General features: G+C 37.3%; 1 protein-coding gene across 2 annotated transcripts in view; it reads left to right on the top strand.

The window, feature by feature from the left end:
* The first annotated feature begins 1,657 nt into the window (after window positions 1-1,657).
* KCND2 (potassium voltage-gated channel subfamily D member 2) overlaps window positions 1,658-18,962 on the top strand; it is a 463,803-nt gene continuing 446,498 nt past the window's right edge. Inside the window, exons 1-3 of one of the 2 annotated variants that reach the window (XM_033099108.1) lie at window positions 2,569-2,730; window positions 2,810-2,917; window positions 3,420-4,880. In XM_033099108.1, the coding sequence (XP_032954999.1) occupies window positions 3,766-4,880 (1,115 nt within the window). In that variant the 5' untranslated portion in view covers window positions 2,569-2,730; window positions 2,810-2,917; window positions 3,420-3,765. Of the gene's footprint in view, window positions 1,831-2,568; window positions 2,731-2,809; window positions 4,881-18,962 lie in introns of those variants that run through there. The other variant, XM_033099107.1, reaches the window with a different exon arrangement.

Below are 18,962 nucleotides of genomic sequence, written 5' to 3'. Positions count from 1 at the left end.
ACGTGTTCTGCTAGATTCTGTACATATACTCTTCATATAGCTTTCAGTGCATGAATGAATTAAAACAGCAGAGTCACCAGAGTATCACGACAAGGGAATTTTTTAACTCAGAGGCAAGAAAAAACATACAAAAATATCTGTGGGAATTCCAGATACAGGCTGGATGAAAGGATTTGCATTTCCAGTATTCATTAAAGTAAAAAGGAATTGATATTGAGTATCCTTAGAGTGTGCCAAGTTCTACATTGTTGAGAAGTATTAGCCTGTTTAATCCTCATGATAGGCCTAAAAAGTTAAGTTTTATTATCTACAGTTTCTAAACAGAAGTTAAGTAATTTGCCAAATGAAGCAAAGCCTATGAGTAATTTCTTGGGCTGGAATTTGAATTTAGATGAGTTAAACTTCTAAACCCACATTCTTTCCAGTACATCAAGAAGTTTGGAGAGAATGGGGGAGAGCAGATCGTAAAAACTTAAAACAGATTTTATATCCTTGCTTATTTAGGGGTTTTTGCAGAGTTCAACATTTATATTTGTAATTGTTCAGTTTCCTACAGGGAAGATTTAAAGGCTCTATTTTGGTTGCTTGCCCCTCCTCTACAGAATGGCCAGCCAGTATGGCACCAAATGAATAATCATGGTTCCCCACTCTCTGGATACATCTGTTATGGTGGAACCTTATAGACTGGGCTAGGAGGGGTTGATTTTCTTACAGTAATTGTCCCCTCCTTTTTAAGTAGTCCCCTCCTTTTTATTTACCAGTTAACATAGTTCTTCTTTTTCAGGTAGGCAGGCTATGTCGATTCCTTAATAAGCACCTTTCACCTCAACTAATACAAACAGATAAACAGCAGGAGTCTTCAGGTCTGTTTCCAAACTTACATGATGCATTAGTTCCATTAACTTCTACTATGGGATTTCTTAAACTTCTACGCCACTAGGCAAGTCAACAAAAAATACCTTTCTATCTCTACAGAAAAATCTTGTACATTATAAGGTTTGTTTTTCTCCGTTGGTTTTCAACATAATCTATTTTTAGTTCATATATTTTCTTTGAGGTACTCTATATGATATTTTGAAGGTTAACACATCACCCCTCTGATCTCTAGGGCTTGAAAGTCAAATCAATTCAAGACTATGTACATCATGGTCCACTTAATTTCCAACCCAAAACAGCCAAACCAAGTCTTGAAAAGGTAATTTTCAGGTAGAAATTAGACTTCTCTTCTTAATCAACGTACATGAAGCTTCACTATTTCAAAAGGCCTTTACTAGTACTATTATTCCAAATTTATCTAAATTTAATTTTCAAAGGCATTTCAACAGGAAACTGCACATCTCATCCCATAAACATCAAAATGCAGACTCAAGCCTGAGTAGTGTATCTCATATAAATACTAACAAGATGGGCAGGGAGTGGGGGATACGAGCATGATTTTGTGATCTGATCCTCTTGGCTCAGTTCATTTTGATCCTTCACCTTTCTAAAGCATCCAAACCTTAGGGATAGATTTAACTTCTCGCCGTTCACGCCATCTAGTGGTTATAAATGGTATCTGTTTGGTTTTAAGGAAGAGTCCTAATGACGGGGGGGCGGGGTACACGAGAAACAAAACGGTTGGCCGCGACAATTTCCTAGTTTCTCACCACATCACATCACTTACCCCTCACCAGGACACCTTTAACTACTTGAACCGTTTTAGATCTGCGCGCAGATGCGCAGAGAGAATGGAGGGGACGCACACACAGACTCAAGCCCCTGGACGCTGACATTTAGAAAAAGGTTCTAAATCCTTACTGTCATTCGCAAAGGACGGGAAAAGGAGTTGTGGTAAGACCTAGACCGAGGAGACTGCCTGACTTTTCGGCAAGTTGGATAGATGACGTATTTACCCCTGCAACGTTAACATCTGGTTTGAACAAATAAAAAGAAAGAGAAAGAGGAAAAGCACTTAAAAATTCCGCCGCGAGGCTTTGCAGAGCTTGCTACCCGGTAGTCCCCAGAAGACAACCAATTCCTGCGCGTTCCGCTCCGCTCACCCTCTTTCTCAGCTTCTCTTTCACCTTTTCCCACGCTCGCCTTGAACCGGGACCCAGGGAGGCAGAAGCAAGGCACCGGTCCCCGTCCTCCTCTCCTCCCCAAGCCTCCGCAGCCGAGCGCGTGCAGCTTCCCTTTGTTCATCTAGGCTCGCTCTCCTCCCCGGCAGATCCACCTGGATGCTCTCCCTCGGTGACATTTTGCGCCGGGGCTGGTGGGTGGCTGGGGTGGAGCGAGAGCAGCCCGAGGGGGCGGGGGAGGAGAAAGGTCAAGCCGAGGGAAAGGTGGGAGACGCCTTTCAGAACCTGCGTGGCGGGGCGTGCGCGCGGTTATTTATTTTCTCCTTGTTTATCGATCGCACGAGCAGAGCGGCGCGGAGAGCCCGGGGACATGCAGGACCACCCACTGGCGGGGAAGAAGCGAGACGCCCCCCCGCACCCCCGCGCTGCTGAGCGCCTCCCGCCTCAGCGCTCCGGCGATTGCCCGCGCCAGCCCCGGCCCCGCCGCGCCGCCGCCGCCCGCCCAGCAGCCCCGCAGCCCCGCAACCCCGCAGCCCCGCACCGCGCCGCTCGGGCCCCAGCGACAGCCGCGGTGCAGTAAGTTGGCAGGAGAGCGTTCCCTCTGTTCTCGCCTCCCCCGCACCTTTTGAACTTGTTGCTGCTGCTCGGCTCGCCTGCGCCTGGCTTTTGGAAGGTGAAAAGGAGGAGGGAAGCACGGAGGGATGGGGGAAGGGGAAGAAGAGCTAGCCTGAGCTTTATTTATGCTTCCTCAGCGCCTCGGATTCGGCTGCTCGCGAGCTGCTCTCTCTGCTTTTCCCTTTCCGGGTGCACCGCGAGGAGAAAGTCTCTATGCAACTCAGCCCCGGCGCGCACTTTGCCAGGTATGTACCGCGGGCGAGGCGCGTTCTTCGCGGAGGCAGATGCTGCTGCCGCCGCGGCGGCGGCGGCTGCCAGCTCCCGGGCTCCGTAACTGTCACACTGCACCTGAGCTGAACTTGAAAAGAGAGTGAAGGGGCGATTGGGCGAACGCTTTTAGCAGACGCTAGGGGTGCTTGTAGACGAGGGGGAGGAGGATCTTTATTAACGCACCCCACCGTGCCCACCGCACAGCACCTCCATCTCTGCAAATACGGCCCAAGGGGTAGAGGCAGCGATCAGATTCCCAAAGAAACGTGGGGCAGCGGCTGTGACCGCACCTGGGAAGCTACAACAGGTCGCCTTTTTGAGACTCCTTTGGCGGGAAGGTCTCCTTGGACAGGGAAGGTTTGAAAGAGCTAAAAGGGAAGGTGGAAGGGTGCCCTGATTCGTCAAAAGAATACCACTAAGTGGCTGCCCTTCGTTTTCTCTACCTTAAACGACGCATACTGACCCCACGTTAAACAGACTGTGTCAGGAGAGGAATCAGAGACACCTGTTTGAAGAAATTGCTGCATCTAAAGTCACCTGTACACTTATTTGTTCCAAGACAGGCCTGGTGTGACTGCTTGACAAGGTTTAGTTAGGTTTTGTTGGGCGTGATTGTCAGAACATTGTATGAAATACCTGTCTTTGAGGGAAACTTACCCTTCTGAGAACTGTGATTTCTCTAGGAGCTCTACCTTGGAATAAAGGTGATATCGCGGACCACAGTTCTCTGTAATATTTGTTTGACGAGAGCAAGTGGGTGATTGGGGCTACTTTGACCCACTAGGAGGCCTGATTGCCTTTCCGGCCTCCACCTCAAGGAACCATGGCGGCGGGTGTAGCAGCATGGCTGCCCTTTGCAAGGGCAGCGGCCATCGGGTGGATGCCTGTGGCCTCGGGGCCCATGCCAGCTCCCCCAAGGCAGGAGAGGAAAAGGACTCAAGATGCTCTAATTGTGCTGAATGTGAGTGGCACCCGTTTCCAAACATGGCAGGACACCCTGGAACGATATCCAGACACTCTGCTGGGCAGTTCTGAGAGGGACTTTTTCTACCATCCTGAGACTCAGCAATACTTTTTTGACCGTGACCCAGACATCTTCCGCCATATCCTGAATTTCTACCGCACTGGGAAGCTCCACTATCCTCGCCATGAGTGCATCTCTGCTTACGATGAAGAACTGGCCTTCTTCGGCCTCATCCCAGAAATCATTGGTGACTGCTGTTATGAGGAGTACAAGGATCGGAGGCGAGAGAACGCGGAGCGTCTCCAGGACGATGCTGACCCCGACAACACCGGAGAGAGTGCGCTGCCGACCATGACCGCTCGGCAGAAGGTCTGGCGGGCCTTTGAGAACCCCCACACCAGCACCATGGCCCTGGTCTTCTACTACGTCACAGGGTTCTTCATTGCCGTCTCGGTCATCGCTAATGTGGTCGAAACCGTGCCATGTGGGTCTAGCCCAGGTCACATTAAAGAACTGCCCTGCGGGGAGCGGTATGCAGTGGCCTTCTTTTGCTTGGACACAGCCTGCGTCATGATCTTCACAGTTGAGTACTTGCTTCGCCTGGCTGCAGCGCCAAGTCGTTACCGATTTGTGCGGAGTGTCATGAGCATCATCGATGTGGTGGCCATCCTGCCTTATTACATTGGGCTAGTGATGACAGACAATGAGGACGTCAGCGGAGCCTTTGTCACCCTCCGGGTCTTCCGGGTCTTCCGGATCTTTAAGTTTTCCCGCCACTCCCAAGGCCTGCGCATCCTGGGGTACACACTGAAGAGTTGTGCCTCAGAATTGGGCTTCTTGCTCTTTTCGCTTACCATGGCTATCATCATTTTCGCTACAGTTATGTTCTACGCAGAGAAGGGGTCTTCCGCCAGCAAGTTCACCAGCATCCCTGCTGCCTTCTGGTACACCATCGTCACCATGACAACACTAGGGTAGGTGCCATCAAGGGAAATGGGATGGAGGTTGGATACCTGGTGAGGTGACTGGATCCCTTAAAGTTATAAAATAAATCAGAGGAAATATGTATATTTTTCCCTTTCCTAAATGGGTTTAGGAAAGCATTATGGTTTGGAAGAACCTTTGGATCTACTAAATGGGTATGATATTGAGATTGATGTACCCAGGGAGTTGCTGGCAAATGTTGAGTATTGATGCCTGAAAGTGACACATATAACAAAGAAATTTTAAAATTCCTGAATATAGGGAAAGATCATCCATATTATATGTGTGAATACATAAAAATATAATGACATTGAAAGACACAAAATGTGTGCCCCAATAAAGTTATGAATATGCACAATATGTATTGAAATGCCTAGAGAGTGCTTCAGTATATTCAAATGAAAGTTTCCATGTATATTTGAAGTATTATTTTCATATGAATAGATACTTTTGGCATACATTTTTCCTTTAAGAACCATAGTTCTTATTTTAAATTTTAAAGTATAGATTATAGATATCATTATCAAGGGATTTTGTAATATATATGTGCATATTCATATATATATGTATATATATGCATTTTCATTATGGCTGTTAAGTAATTCGGTTTTTAGAATATCAGGGCTGAAACTGATCAACTCTACAAAATGCAATGGAATGATATTTGAAACATATTCAAGACTTTAGTTTCTTAGTTTCAAATAAAAAGAAGCAAATGACTATCATCCACACATTTTTTTTAGAAACTACAGATCCCATCAGGCAATAGGCCCAGGACCATTAAATACACAAAGAATGTAGAGCGGTATCTGGTGAGATTGATGGTCACCAAGAACTGGTTGCATTATAGAATACTGTGCAATCTGATTTCCTTCTAGCATTCTTGTGTGCATTGTTTTATTTGGGGGTAATGGTGTTTTGCCAGCAAAGGGGCATATTTCGAATTAATGTTTTTTAAAATAAATTTTAAACTAGAATTAAGATTTCTTTTTAGATTGTAGAAAAAAGGAAAGATATGAAATGATGAATAATGTTAATCAAACTACAGAAAAGTAGCCGCATTTACATATTAGAGAATCTACTACAATAAGGTGGTGGTTAGAGCCTTTTACTTTTATGAGTTCTGAGATAAGCCAAGTAGGCATAGTGCCCTTTCTTCAGCGTTATGCTGCTTTGCTTGCATAGTTAATCAGTTCAGTAGGGATTTGGTAATGGCTAGAAGAAAAAAGTTATTCCCAAGGCTGCTTTTTAAGTTTTGTGTTTCTGACTAATTTAATTGCCTTCTTTAAATGACAGTGTGTTTAAAGTCAACCTAATTTTATTAGACATCTTGTGTCGAACAGATTTTTTTCCTGTTGTCATATGGCCAACTAATGGAATATTTTATATGTGAAGAATTTTTGGCTAAGTTAAGTAAGAAAAGATGGTACAGTAAAATACAATAACTTATGATATTGATTTAGTTGCACTCATTTTTTGAAGATCTACTGGTACATTTTCAAAAATTAATCAGTGAAAATTCATATTCTACTGCTTTTATTTCTTTTATCCTGTTGGTTATTTTGTGACAATTTTAGAGAAAGATTCAAAATACCTCATCAGTGTAGATGCTTCTTTCTTATCAAAGAGGAATGTGTATATTGGTCTTGTCTTTTTGGCATTTGAAGTCTTCATTAAGGATAATTGGATAGTACAAATTAGTATCAGGATGTCAAATTAGAAATAAATATGTATAAAAAAGACTTTGTGTTAAGAGGAAATAAAGGAATAAACGTTAAAAGGAAATATATTTTTAAAAGTTTGGTGACAATGGCAGTGTTTTTCATGAAATATCAGTGAATCATTTTAATAGTATATACTGTCTATATGATTGAATATAGGTATTGTTATAATGAATGTTGATGAGATGCTAATGTCATCTAGCTAGATGGTCTATTCTAGACATCAGAAGTTAGTATTATTTTAAAATTTGTTTCCTGGAATGACTTTCAAATTTTTATTTTATTTTGAAATTTATTTTTGTTTTCAGGAAAAAAAAGAGGAAATGTTAAGCCTTAATGACTTTTTTATTACATAAATAAAATGCTTATAAACATCTACTTTTTGAAATAATGTAGGAAATTGAATCATGAAGCCTGAGTAAAATCCATGAAATGGATTTAGTTCACATGTTCTGTATGTAAGTGGATTAGAAAAATCAAATATACACTTTCTTGGAACTTGGAAGCAAAATGGGAGTTACTTTTAAGACTTAAGATTCACTGAAGTTGAAAAGTTTAATTTTCAGTAATTAAGCTAGTTAATGATCCTGATGGAATCTGGGAGTCATACTTTTAAGATATAGAAATGTTGATACAATCAAAATACAAACCATTTTTTTGGTGGTGAAAATGAACATTTAACAAAGCATATGTTTTATAATATAGCACAGTTTCTTAGGAAAATGTCTTCAGTTTCTCATCAAAATATATTTAAATGTATTTATTTTTTTAGAGAAATAGATATTTTTAAAAAATCCTGCCTTTTTGGTGTCTTATCTTTGGTTGCATTGTGACTCAACAGCTTTAGTTAAGAATAGAAAATGTTCAACAAAAGCCATTGCCTAAATTTATTTTTTGACTCAGTAGTTTTATACTTACAAGCTGAAGTGTAAGGTATAAACTTTGTGTAAAATATGCAGCAGTTGAAGCTAATCACAAGCTGTGTCTGATAGATGAGCAGGAATTTCCTGTTACACTTTCTGAGCTCTTTTTACATGGCTATTATTTTTAATGGAGTTAATGTTCATCATTTAATGATAATAGAAGTGAAAATTGGATCCTAAATAGTGGTTATCAGAAGTTGCAGCTCATATAAACATTATCCACGAGAGGAAACAGCCAACAGTTTTGTAACTCAAGATTGGCAGAATTATCTGCTCTCTTTCAGGTCATTTTAGACAATATTCAGTTGGTATTTTGGGTCTGAAGAAACGAGTGGGTCTATCTTGGAACTATTGTGTGTTCATCTAATCATTGTTGTGCTTCGTGACTTAACCAAGCTTGTTATATAAGGAATTATTTAATTTGCCAGTAAAATTCATGCTTTAAAATATAATTGTAAGTGTATCCATTTCCTATTAATTACAATAGGAGACATCAAAAGCACAATTTAAAAAAGTCAATAAAAGAAAGAATGTCAGATTTTTTAAAACAGTGTTCAGATTGAGTGGCCGTACCTATCTGATCCTCCATTCCATCCTTTCTTTCTGTGCATATGTATTGACTTGTATTAGGCCCCGATTACGCTTTTATTTCCCTCTCTCTCTCCTTTCCTTAATGTAAACTCTAATTACTGCCTCAAACTGCCTTGGGAGAGAAAGAACCTGAAACTCCTCTTTTGTCCAAATGACCTTTGGGAGATAGTAGCATCCAGTCCTTATTTTTCACTCAGGTGGTAGTGCTTAAATGTTGCCAAATTTAGGACATTTCCAAATGTTCACCAATAATCAAAACCAATGTTGTAAAAATATATTTAGCAAGGTCCAGCTTCAGTTTACCATTGTACCTCAGGTTCATTCATGACTTGTGAGTGAAAAGTGGCACCAGGTGACACATGAAAAAATCTAAGGAGCTTTTATGTTAGGCAATGTGTGCATTCTTGGTCATGATTACTAACCATTTAGATCCTGTTTTAGAAAAACAGATCGTATTACTCGTGACACAAAACTTAACAACTTGAGAAATGTCATTTCTGTGGTCCATACCATTTCATTAATTTTAAAACAAAGTTGTTTTCATAAAGTTTTCAATACGGGAAAGAAGGCTACTACGTGTCATTTCTGTCAAGTTCATGTTTAGAATGAAACTTTATGATTTAACTGCATAAATCATATTCTGATTTCTGAACAAACTTAGGAAAAGAGTTCATTTATAGTGTACATTCATCAGAAATAAATATGGTAGAATTATATCTGTACTCTCAGAAGAAGCTTAGTGTAGTGTCTATTTATAAGACTCTAAAACACCAGATCTATAATATTTCAGTTTTAATAGGTTTGGTAAATTGCTATTTAAAAAAAACAAAAAAGCAAAATTGTTTTTCACTGCAATTTTCCTAACAAGGTATCAGGAAATTCCCTCTTTTAGAATGGCATAATTGGAGCGGGATTTTGTATATATAATATGTCCTGTATGTTATATTTTATATAACATACAAGTATGTTATAATTTTCATATACAACAAAAATATTTTAAATATGTTGCGTATTATATATTTTATAATAAAACATGTATGTTGCATGACACATGTGTGCTATAAAATATATGTTATTAAAAAGAACAAATTTTTAAATATCTTCTTACTATTCATCTCTATTCTGACTACATATCTTTGGGGAATTTTGGGAGTGTGTATGTCTTGCAGAATCATTTACGTAGAGACTTTTGCTTTATCCAGCTATTACTGAAAATGGATGGGATGATTTTCTCCTGCCTAGCATCTTACATAAATATTGCTAACATGTTAATCAAATACGTCTTTACAAGGTGGGAAGTACCATTTATCTTTCTGTTGAAGAGCCATACTGTGAGTAACATCCATTTTCAGTTTGGCATACAAACCACATATTTTTATAAAGTTCTGTATAGAGCATGTTAATTGATGGGAGTTGAAAACGAACTTTTAAAGAAATGTAGAAAAATGTGACATATATCCCTTTTGTAAGCATTACAGGTAACGGAATCTTAAGTTTCTTTAGTTTGTTTTGGTTATCATTTGAATGAAAGACAATATTTGACATGACATACATATTTTTAAAATGTGTATATTTACATATTTTTAAAATGTGGGTATCTTAATTTTTTTACACACATTTACATGGTTGCCAGACTGAGGTATGTAGGAAGAGATGATATGTGTTCTCTTAGTACAGCAGCCTAGAGAAGTGGCCATTTTCTAATTTTCAGTGGGTCTATACAGATATTTCTTTTAGGATTTCCCTTTAGACTACAGATTGACTTAGCCTTATTTTATTGGTATAGTTACTTCATTTAATTCTGATACATGTATTTTGTATTTGTGTAAACCTTTCTCCCAATTATACTCATCTTTGAAATGAGTTAATTAAGTTCACATTTCTTATTACCTAATTTCTGAATTCCTGGTGAAAGGAAACTTAGCTGTTATTTATTTAAAATTCATTCATCACTTTCCACATGGAAGGTTTTTTGTGTGTGTGAGTGTTGCTCATAGATATAAAATTAAATAGCAACAGGATTTCTTGAAATTTCATTTTTTTTTTACTTATTTTTTGATGACTTTGAAACACTATCTAAGAATGTGCAATAATAACTGTCTGGGGGTTACTACTGATGCTACAGAGATAAAAAAGGGCATGCATTTGCTCTTTATTCCATTAATAAAATGCATTTCTCTCCAGTTCTACTCCTGTGACTCACTCCACATTCTTCAGTCTCACTGTTAGCTCTGCATTTATTCACACAGAGCTGGGATTTGTCATGATGGTGCCCAGTTGATATAACACAACCAAGTGTTCTCTTCTGGTAAACTGTTAGGCCATTGGCAGCAAACCACTTGATGGGGGCTATTTTACCTGGCCTGATAGAGAAGAAAGGAAATCAGTTAGTTTGCCTACATTACCTAAAAAGGAGTCGGCCTGTGAGTTGTTAAAACTCAACAGGTTAACTTCTCTTTCACTGACAGAGCAGGAATGGTGAAAAGAACATTCACTGAAAAAGTATTATTTTTCCTCAGAGCTGTGATAATGATTTCTTTTTTTCTCCACTCTCCATTTGTCTTACATTGTTTTCTGAGTGTATGTGTGTGTGTGTGTGTGTGTGTGTGTGTGTGTGTCTGGTGTATTTCTTCCACTGGTCCCACTGGCTTCAGCAGCTAGATTTGACAGCGTGGGATAAGGTCTGGTATTGAACAGAAGCCCAGGGGTGAAACACCATCTCTACAATTCCATGCACATTTATTCTGCTCCTTGCTTTAGTAGATTCCATTGGAATTTTCTGCCCTTTCGTTTTCTCCTTTGAGAGCCAGCCTTTAACATTGATCTTCTCCGTGAAGCCGTCTCACCCTCCTAAGTCTACATCATCTATAGTTGGAATTATTCTTGACATTAGTAAGTGCTATTTTATATATAATTTATGGTTTTACTTCTTGCCTTCCTAACTAGATTAAAAGGTTTTGAGGTTTGGGTCTATACCTTTTGGGATTTATTACCTACCAGTTTAGTATTCGAATGTGGAGAAACTTGCATCGGTGTGTTGCTTACTACGACGTGAGATGAGATCTGCACACCATGGAGAGCTCCCAGCCAGGGACCAGTGCCATCTCAGCATTAGCAGTAATCTACTAATGTAATATTTTGCTTTGTTCACTGTTAAAAAAAAAATGAAATTTATTATTTGAACATTTGTCTTTGAATGTACTACAGTCTACCCCTTTTATTTTTCTCTCTGCAGTAGGGAGGGCTGTGAGACTTCTCCATTCTGATCTGTAACTAATTCTTCTGCAAAGGTTAGGATTAATGGCTGTCGGGGCTCTTTTCTTAAGCAGTTTGCTTTCTGGTGAAGGCTGGGTAAAGTGCAGATACCTCTGGGAATGTATGGAGATATCTTATAATGTAAGATATCTGAATCAACACAGGAATAAAACGCCTTCTCTTTCTTGCTCAGTTCCCTATCTAAATATGAACAGGCAAGGAGCCCATGGGTCAAAAAGCTACTTTGATGACACTTTGTGACAAGAAAGATATTCTGTCTCTTACTCAGTAAACGCAAGCGGGCACTTTATCCAGCCACTTATGAATAAAATGGGAATGATTAAAAATAGTAAACTATTGTCTGTAAATGGCATATAAAATAAATATAATCCCTCTCAGGAAGAAGTCCCCATTCTGAGCAATTAGAAAACAGGTATACAAAATGTAAATATACGTGTAGATACATACCCTGGCATGGTACAATACATTTTGCAGTGGGAATTTTGACAAGTCTGTTATGTAAAGGAAGTGGAATCATAATAAGTGTGGGGAGAATAGGGAGTGATTTATCAGAAGTTAATACTGAGAAAAAATAACATTGAAAGAGTAGGATGACAGCTGAAATAATGTCAAATAGAAGGGAAAGGTTTTGTTCTAAAAGTAAAAGGTCTTGTCTTTTTTGTTCTTATGTGTGCCTGATTCTCCATCTTCCCCATTTTCTTCACTATTTTTTTTTTTTTTTAATATCAGTAATACTGCTTTTGGAAACTCAAAGTTTTACCTGTAGCATATACTCTCAGGAAATCAAAGTGTGACTCATAGAGCTCAATTCAATTTAACACATTTTGTTGATCAGTTACTACCTATTATTGACCACAATAGTAAACATAAAAGCAAACTTCCTGACCTTAAGAACGATATACTCTAGTCAGAGAGACAGAAAATAAACGCATAAATACATAATTCCAGGTTGCGGTGGCTGCTACACGGAAAATAAATCAGGGTAAGAAGTATATTATTTTGAACAGGGGACAGACAAGGCCCTTTCCAAGCGGACTACCTAAGCTGATGGCTAACCAAGGGAGTGATGGAGTCCTGTGCATATCTGCACGAAGAGCTTTAGAGAAAGAGAGAAAAGAAGTACAAAGACCTGAAGATAAAAGTATTCCACCTTAGGCTGCTGTAATTGAAGCAGAGGGAGAGAGGGACTTAGTAGCAAATGCTATCTGAAAGGTAGTCAGGACAAGATGATGTAGGACCATATACTTCTGGTTTCATTCAAGACTAATGGGAGATATTAGAGAGTTCTGAACAAGGTAGAGATCGAATATGATTTCTGGGTTAAAATGAGCACAAGTCCTGAAACATTTCAATTTTTTCAATGGCCATTTTAACATTAATGTCTTCATGATGTTTAAATCCTCATTCTTTGTTAGATTTATTATACTTACCTTAACTCAAAATTTACATACAATTAATTCATGAGATTTTTCCAGAAAAATGAAGTATTTTATAAGAATGCATGATTAAATTATACCTGTCTAACAAAAATAAAACTAGTTCAAATGAAAAAATGAATTTTAGCTGAAAAGACAGAAGTGGTTTTCAATTCATATGGAGCTATTTGGGGAATGACTGGGTATTATTATTTATTTTGGATATAGACTTACAATTGTCATTTGTAATGTTGATGTTCAAGAATATCACATGTGCTTTGGATTCTATTTAAAGAATTTTCATTCCTTTTTTTTCCTTACATTGAAGTAGGTACATATATATCCTCTTCAGGTGTTTTGTTATATTTGTGAGTTTGTAAGAAAAAAAATGGTTGAAATCTGAAAATTGCCTGTAGGGTGTGTATTTTTTTAACTCAAACTAAATTGGGACCGTGTGGGCAGCCAATGTGTAATAAATGAAAATTTACACAGGTAGTGATTTGGTAAGAGTCTCCATGCTGAAGAATAAAGCATAATCATGATTGGATAATTGGAAGGAACTTGGGTTGGAAGAACAAGAATCGAATTAACGGCATAAAAATACAAAAAAGAAAAATTATGTGTGTTTCCCAGATGAGTAACTTGTGAAAATAATTCTTGAATCTAAGGGAATTCAGTGTGGCTTTTCAATTTAGCATTCTATTTCTATTAAAACATTTGCCCTTCAGATAAGTCTCCATCCTAACCAGTAGTTTATTCCAGAGGCTTGATTTCTGGTGGAACAAGCTGGGATTTACGAGGGCCTTCACAAAGGAAAAAGTCCTGGTATTCCTTTCTTTTGCATGTGTTGAAGTTGATGACAATTACACCCTCATAATTAGTATTCTTTGTTAATTTTGAATGGGGGCTTGTTTCCTTTCGTCTTGCTACAGAAACTGAAGCTAAATATATAGAAATATTAAATTAGTTTCAACTATGTGTTTGAACTCAAGGCTCACCATATCCAAGCCAATAATATGAAAAATATCAAATCAAAAATATCTCACAAGGCTGTGGGTTACTCATTCTTGTGAAATTAAGAATGAGGATTGGAGTTGAAATACAACTGGTTTTCTGGTATTTGACATTATTTGTATAACTTTTTGAGAACATCTACAACCAAGAAAGTATTCACATATTCTACATTCATATTGTATAGTTTATCAGAATATTACTGTGGTTAGAAAAATATGCTAATTTCAAGGCATATTTTAGGCATTCAGAAAGAGATACATCACTGTGAAATGGGGTATATGAATAAATGTCAAGAAGAAATTACTTTCATTTTAGGAAATTCTTTATTTTTTGAATATTTTTGAAATTTTTCAATTACAATTGGCATACAATATATTAGTTTCAGGTGTACAATATAGTGATTAGACATTTATAAAACTTACAAAGTGATCACCCGTGCCCATCTGACACCATGCGTAGTTATTAAAATATTATTGACTGTATTCTTAATGCTACTTTATTTCTTATGACTATTTTGTAACAACCAACTTGTACTTCTTAATCCCTCCCCATGTTCACACACCTCTTAACCCCCCTTCCATCTGGCAACCCTCAAAATACCCTCTATCTATGACTTTGTGTCTGCTTTGCTTGTTAGTTTATTTTGTTCTTTAGATTCCACATATAAGTGAAATCTTATGATATTTTTCTTTCTTTCTTTGACTTACTCCACTCAGCACAATGCCCTCTAGGTCCATCCATGTTGTTGCAGATGGCGAGATTTCATTCTTTCTTTTGGCTGAGTGATATTCCATTGTATGTATGCACATCCTCTTCTTTGCCCATTCATCCGTTAATGGGCACTCAGGCAGCCTCCACATCTTGGCCACTGTAAACAATGCTGCAATGAACATATGGATGTGCCTGTCATTAGAAGTAGTGTTTTGGGTTTCTTCGGATAAATACTCAGAAGTGGGATTACTGGGTCCTTCTTTGTCTCTTATTATAGCCGTTGTTTTCAAGTCTGTTTTGTTTGGTGTAAGTATTGTTACTCCATCTTTTTTTGTTTTCCATTTTCATGAGATGTCTTATCATTGCAGGAAATTCTTAATTATGTAAATTAAAATTAATATCATTTTCAAACCTTCATAGATAATCTTGTACTTTTTTTATGTTTGCAATAAAAGGCAATTGTTTCAAAAAGCATAATTAACTTAGAGTGTATACATGTTGATCTGTTGTCTTTTTTTAGTATAGCATTTGTGCTTTGGGCTTTAAAAATTACACGAATTTGATGCAGAATATTAAAAGATAGCAATAACTATCCTAATAAAAAGAAAAGGAAAGTAATTTAGAAAATCGCTATAAACCCTTCTTTATGGGAATAAAGTACTGTATTCATGGTCCTAGAGTAGCAATAAGTAAAGTGCCTATTGATTTTACAAAGAACTTTATTGTTTTTATGTAGAGTCCACCTACCTTCAGAATCACCTAAATGAAAAGTGAGATTGTTTTATTTCAAAAATAATTAAAGGAAGGCTTTTTTTTTTTGCAGTCAAGTAGCAAATTTTGGCAATATGTTCTAAAATATATTATTTTAAGCCAAACTTTGAGTTAATTAGGAAATCACTTTACAGATATTCACATTCCTTTCACTTCTTTTTCCTTGTTATTTTCCACGTTATTCAACGCCAAGTTTCTGGATCTATACCTATTGTTTTAGATACTATGAAAATATATGTGAATATATAATGTAGACTCAAATATACATTTGAGAAGCACAAACACACATAAACATCAATACAAAATGTATCGCTATGTAAATTAATGTTATACACATGTATATATGTCAATATACACATACTCCTTTTATTTTTCTGAGAGGACACAGAATGAGCTATTGATGATAATGTTTATAAGAAGTCTGGGTATGTGGGAGATATAAAGAATCGTTTTGTATCTCATTTTGTATCTTTTTGTACTAAAAAAAATTTTTTTTCCATGAGTCTACAGAACTTTTGTAAAAAGAGGGCTCTCTGGTGACATTTGGGGCTTTTTTTCCTTTATGTTTTTCTACACAAAAGCTCTATCAGATGTTATTTAAAATCAGATCCCTTGTCCTACAATAATCCTTTCTGATTCCCTCAAAAAGATCCAAAATATATACGGGACTAGATTAGAGATGCCCTGGACATAAATACCAGCTATGTGACCAGGGTCAAGTTATTTAAACTCTGTGTACCTGAGATTTCCCATCTGTAAAAAAAGTAAGCGAGCAATACCTACCTCATAGGACTTGTATGGAAATTAAATGTAAGTATTAGTTCCTCTACGGGTGCTATAGGAAGGATTGCTACTATATTATTATTATTAAAAATATGATACTAAGATAATGTTAAATATATTTTTCTTGCATAAGCAAAAGTAGTAAAAGAGCAGGAGGAAACATTGGGAGGTAACGGATATATCCCTGGGCTTGATGGTGGTGATGATTTTCATGGGTGTATACCTATCCGCAAACTCATTAAGTGTAGACATTAACGATGTACAGCTTGGGGAGGGGGAAGACTATGCATAAACTAGAAATAGAAGGAAAAGAAGAAAAATAAAAAGTGTGTATTGGATCATCCAGCAGACAATTAGGCAGGAAATGATTGTTGAAGATGAAGACTTATTGATTGAAAACTCATATTAAATCAAGAGTTATTTCCTATTTACAAACTTGGAATTTTGAGTCACCATACCAACTTCTGGTTCTTGAAAATTCAATAGTTAAAATCAGTTTGGATTACCAAATTATAAAAATCCTATCTTTGGTAAACTTTTGTTTTGAAATTATATAGTTCATCATTCCTTTATTATTATTTTCTCTGCCAATTTTTAAAAGGATTTGAAATAATTCATTGTCAAATCAACCACGAAAATTAAATAAACCAGTGCATGTATTATAGATAAAGGGGAAATGATGAGACTAAAAATTAGGTTAAACAGAGCATTACTGAGTATAAAATCCTCTCTGAATTTCCTGGCAGCTAAAGAAAAGAAAGAAAGTGTAGCATGGTTTACAGCTCTGTTTATCCAAGAAAGGAAGTTATCTCACTCCTTGAAGAGTTTTTTTAGAAAAGTAAAGCAGGTTTTCTACCAACATAATGAACAGTGTCTACACCAATATTCTCCCAAAATATTTAGAAGTGTTTTTGATTTTGGCCATAAAGCACATAAATTTTTATAATGCAAGGTACATAATAATATTGGAAGAATGGAAAGGTGTTTTCATAGAAAATATAAATGATTTGGTCAAAATATATAACTTCCAGATAATTATAAAATTCATATACAGAGTTGAGCACATTCTTAGTGTGGACTGGAGCCCACCAGAATTAGGATCATCTGGTATATTTATTAAAAATGCAGATTGTTGGCATTCGCCTAAAACAATGTAAATAGTTTCTGGAGGTAGGAACCATGACAACTGCATTTTTATTTATCACATCAAATTTTAAGAACCACTGATCTGGAAGAATGTATGTTGAGCTGATCTCTACTATGACCATCCTGGATTATTGACCTTGAGCTGGAATTTTGAAAAAAGGTAAAAACAGGCCTGACATGGCGTTTTTGAAATCTTGGTTTGAAGTGACATTAGTTAGATGTTGCAGGTTTATCCAAGTCAGATAAATAGGAAAAGAGAGTCTCATAAACACTCCAGAATGCTTCTCTTGCTGAACAGAATATATATGGAGGGAGGGAGTGGAAGAAGGAGAGGGAAGAGAGAGAGAGAGAAAGAGAGAGAGAGTTGGGGAGATGTGTAAGGACATAATATGACTCTTACAATAGAGCAGGAGTCTGCATTTATGTGGCCTCTGCTCTGTGGCAGACACCCCTCTCCATAGACATAAGCAGTGTTATTTTTTCATACCGCACATCTGCTGCCCCCCTTTCTTTGCCATATTTCGATTCCCACTGGCAAGAGAGGCACATGAAAATAAGCTAAAATAGTTAATAAAATGGGGAAAGATGAAACCAAATTCAGACCGTTCCATTAAAAACATGTTTAAGTTCAAACAGCTAGAACTAACATTAAAATCATCAGGCACTTTTCTAGCTAAAATAAAAAGCTGGAACCCCAAACAATAGAGCATGTTCTGAGAAGCATGTCTGAACTTTGGTATGAAGTTCTAGGAGAATATCAGAGAAAATTCAACAAAAAAACGCATGCGCCTGATTAGATATACCAGTAAAAGAACCTTCTGCTTCTAAAGGTTTGAGCCTTGAGCCACAAATAAACAAGACCTCTTATCTCCACCAGTGGGTTGGCCACAGCAGCTGTCCTTTCCTGCACCTCAGGCCAGACATAAACATCCGTCAGTTACCGCGCACACCGTGCTGGGAAGTTGTGACCATTATTGAAATCTGGAATATTAAAAACAAAATGGCTTTTTAACTTCTAATCCAAGATAGATTTTAATCACATCTCTAATTCTTGTTCACCTTTCTTTCACTTTATTTAGAGGACTCTTTTATTGAAGAGCTAGACATCCATTTTAAATAAGATGATTTATTTCTGAGACTATATTGTATTTCTGTTTATTTGTACTATCTCTAGGAACCAAATAAGAAAAAAAAAATCCATAGATCTATAATGCCGTACCTGTAGCCTTGTTGTGTTTAAGGGGTCTCAATATGCCTGCTGACAAAATTTCTCTCCTCAAAGAATCTCAGACTTTAGTTGAAATCTCCCCTGTAGGTTTTATAACAACGCTTTGCAGATCATAGATGCTGAATAAAGATTTTTTTTTTATTGTAGAATTAAAGGTCCAACCCATTTTAGAAACTTTTATCAATCACAATACATGACTCTCTGGCTACTTCTCTCTCAGCTAAACATCCTCCGGCACACAAATACCTACATAGTAATATAAAATTCCCATGGATGCAAAGTCTTCAGCTCAACATACAGGAAAACATATACATGAAATAAACTTCTAGAGTTTTGGCATTTTTGAATATGCTGATTGATTCTTCTGTAAAACTGTTTTCCAAACCTTATTCATTTTTCCTTAACCTTTGAAAGAAATCCTCTACATTTGTGTATTATTCCTCTCGTCTCTATGCTCTTGAGTCATAGATGTACATATCTATTCTGGGCTATT

This window comes from Rhinolophus ferrumequinum, chromosome 26 (genome assembly GCF_004115265.2).
Source record: "Rhinolophus ferrumequinum isolate MPI-CBG mRhiFer1 chromosome 26, mRhiFer1_v1.p, whole genome shotgun sequence".
Classification (NCBI taxonomy): Eukaryota; Metazoa; Chordata; class Mammalia; order Chiroptera; family Rhinolophidae; genus Rhinolophus; species Rhinolophus ferrumequinum.
Note: the sequence above shows the minus strand (reverse complement) of the source record. Positions and strands in the feature narration are given on the sequence as shown.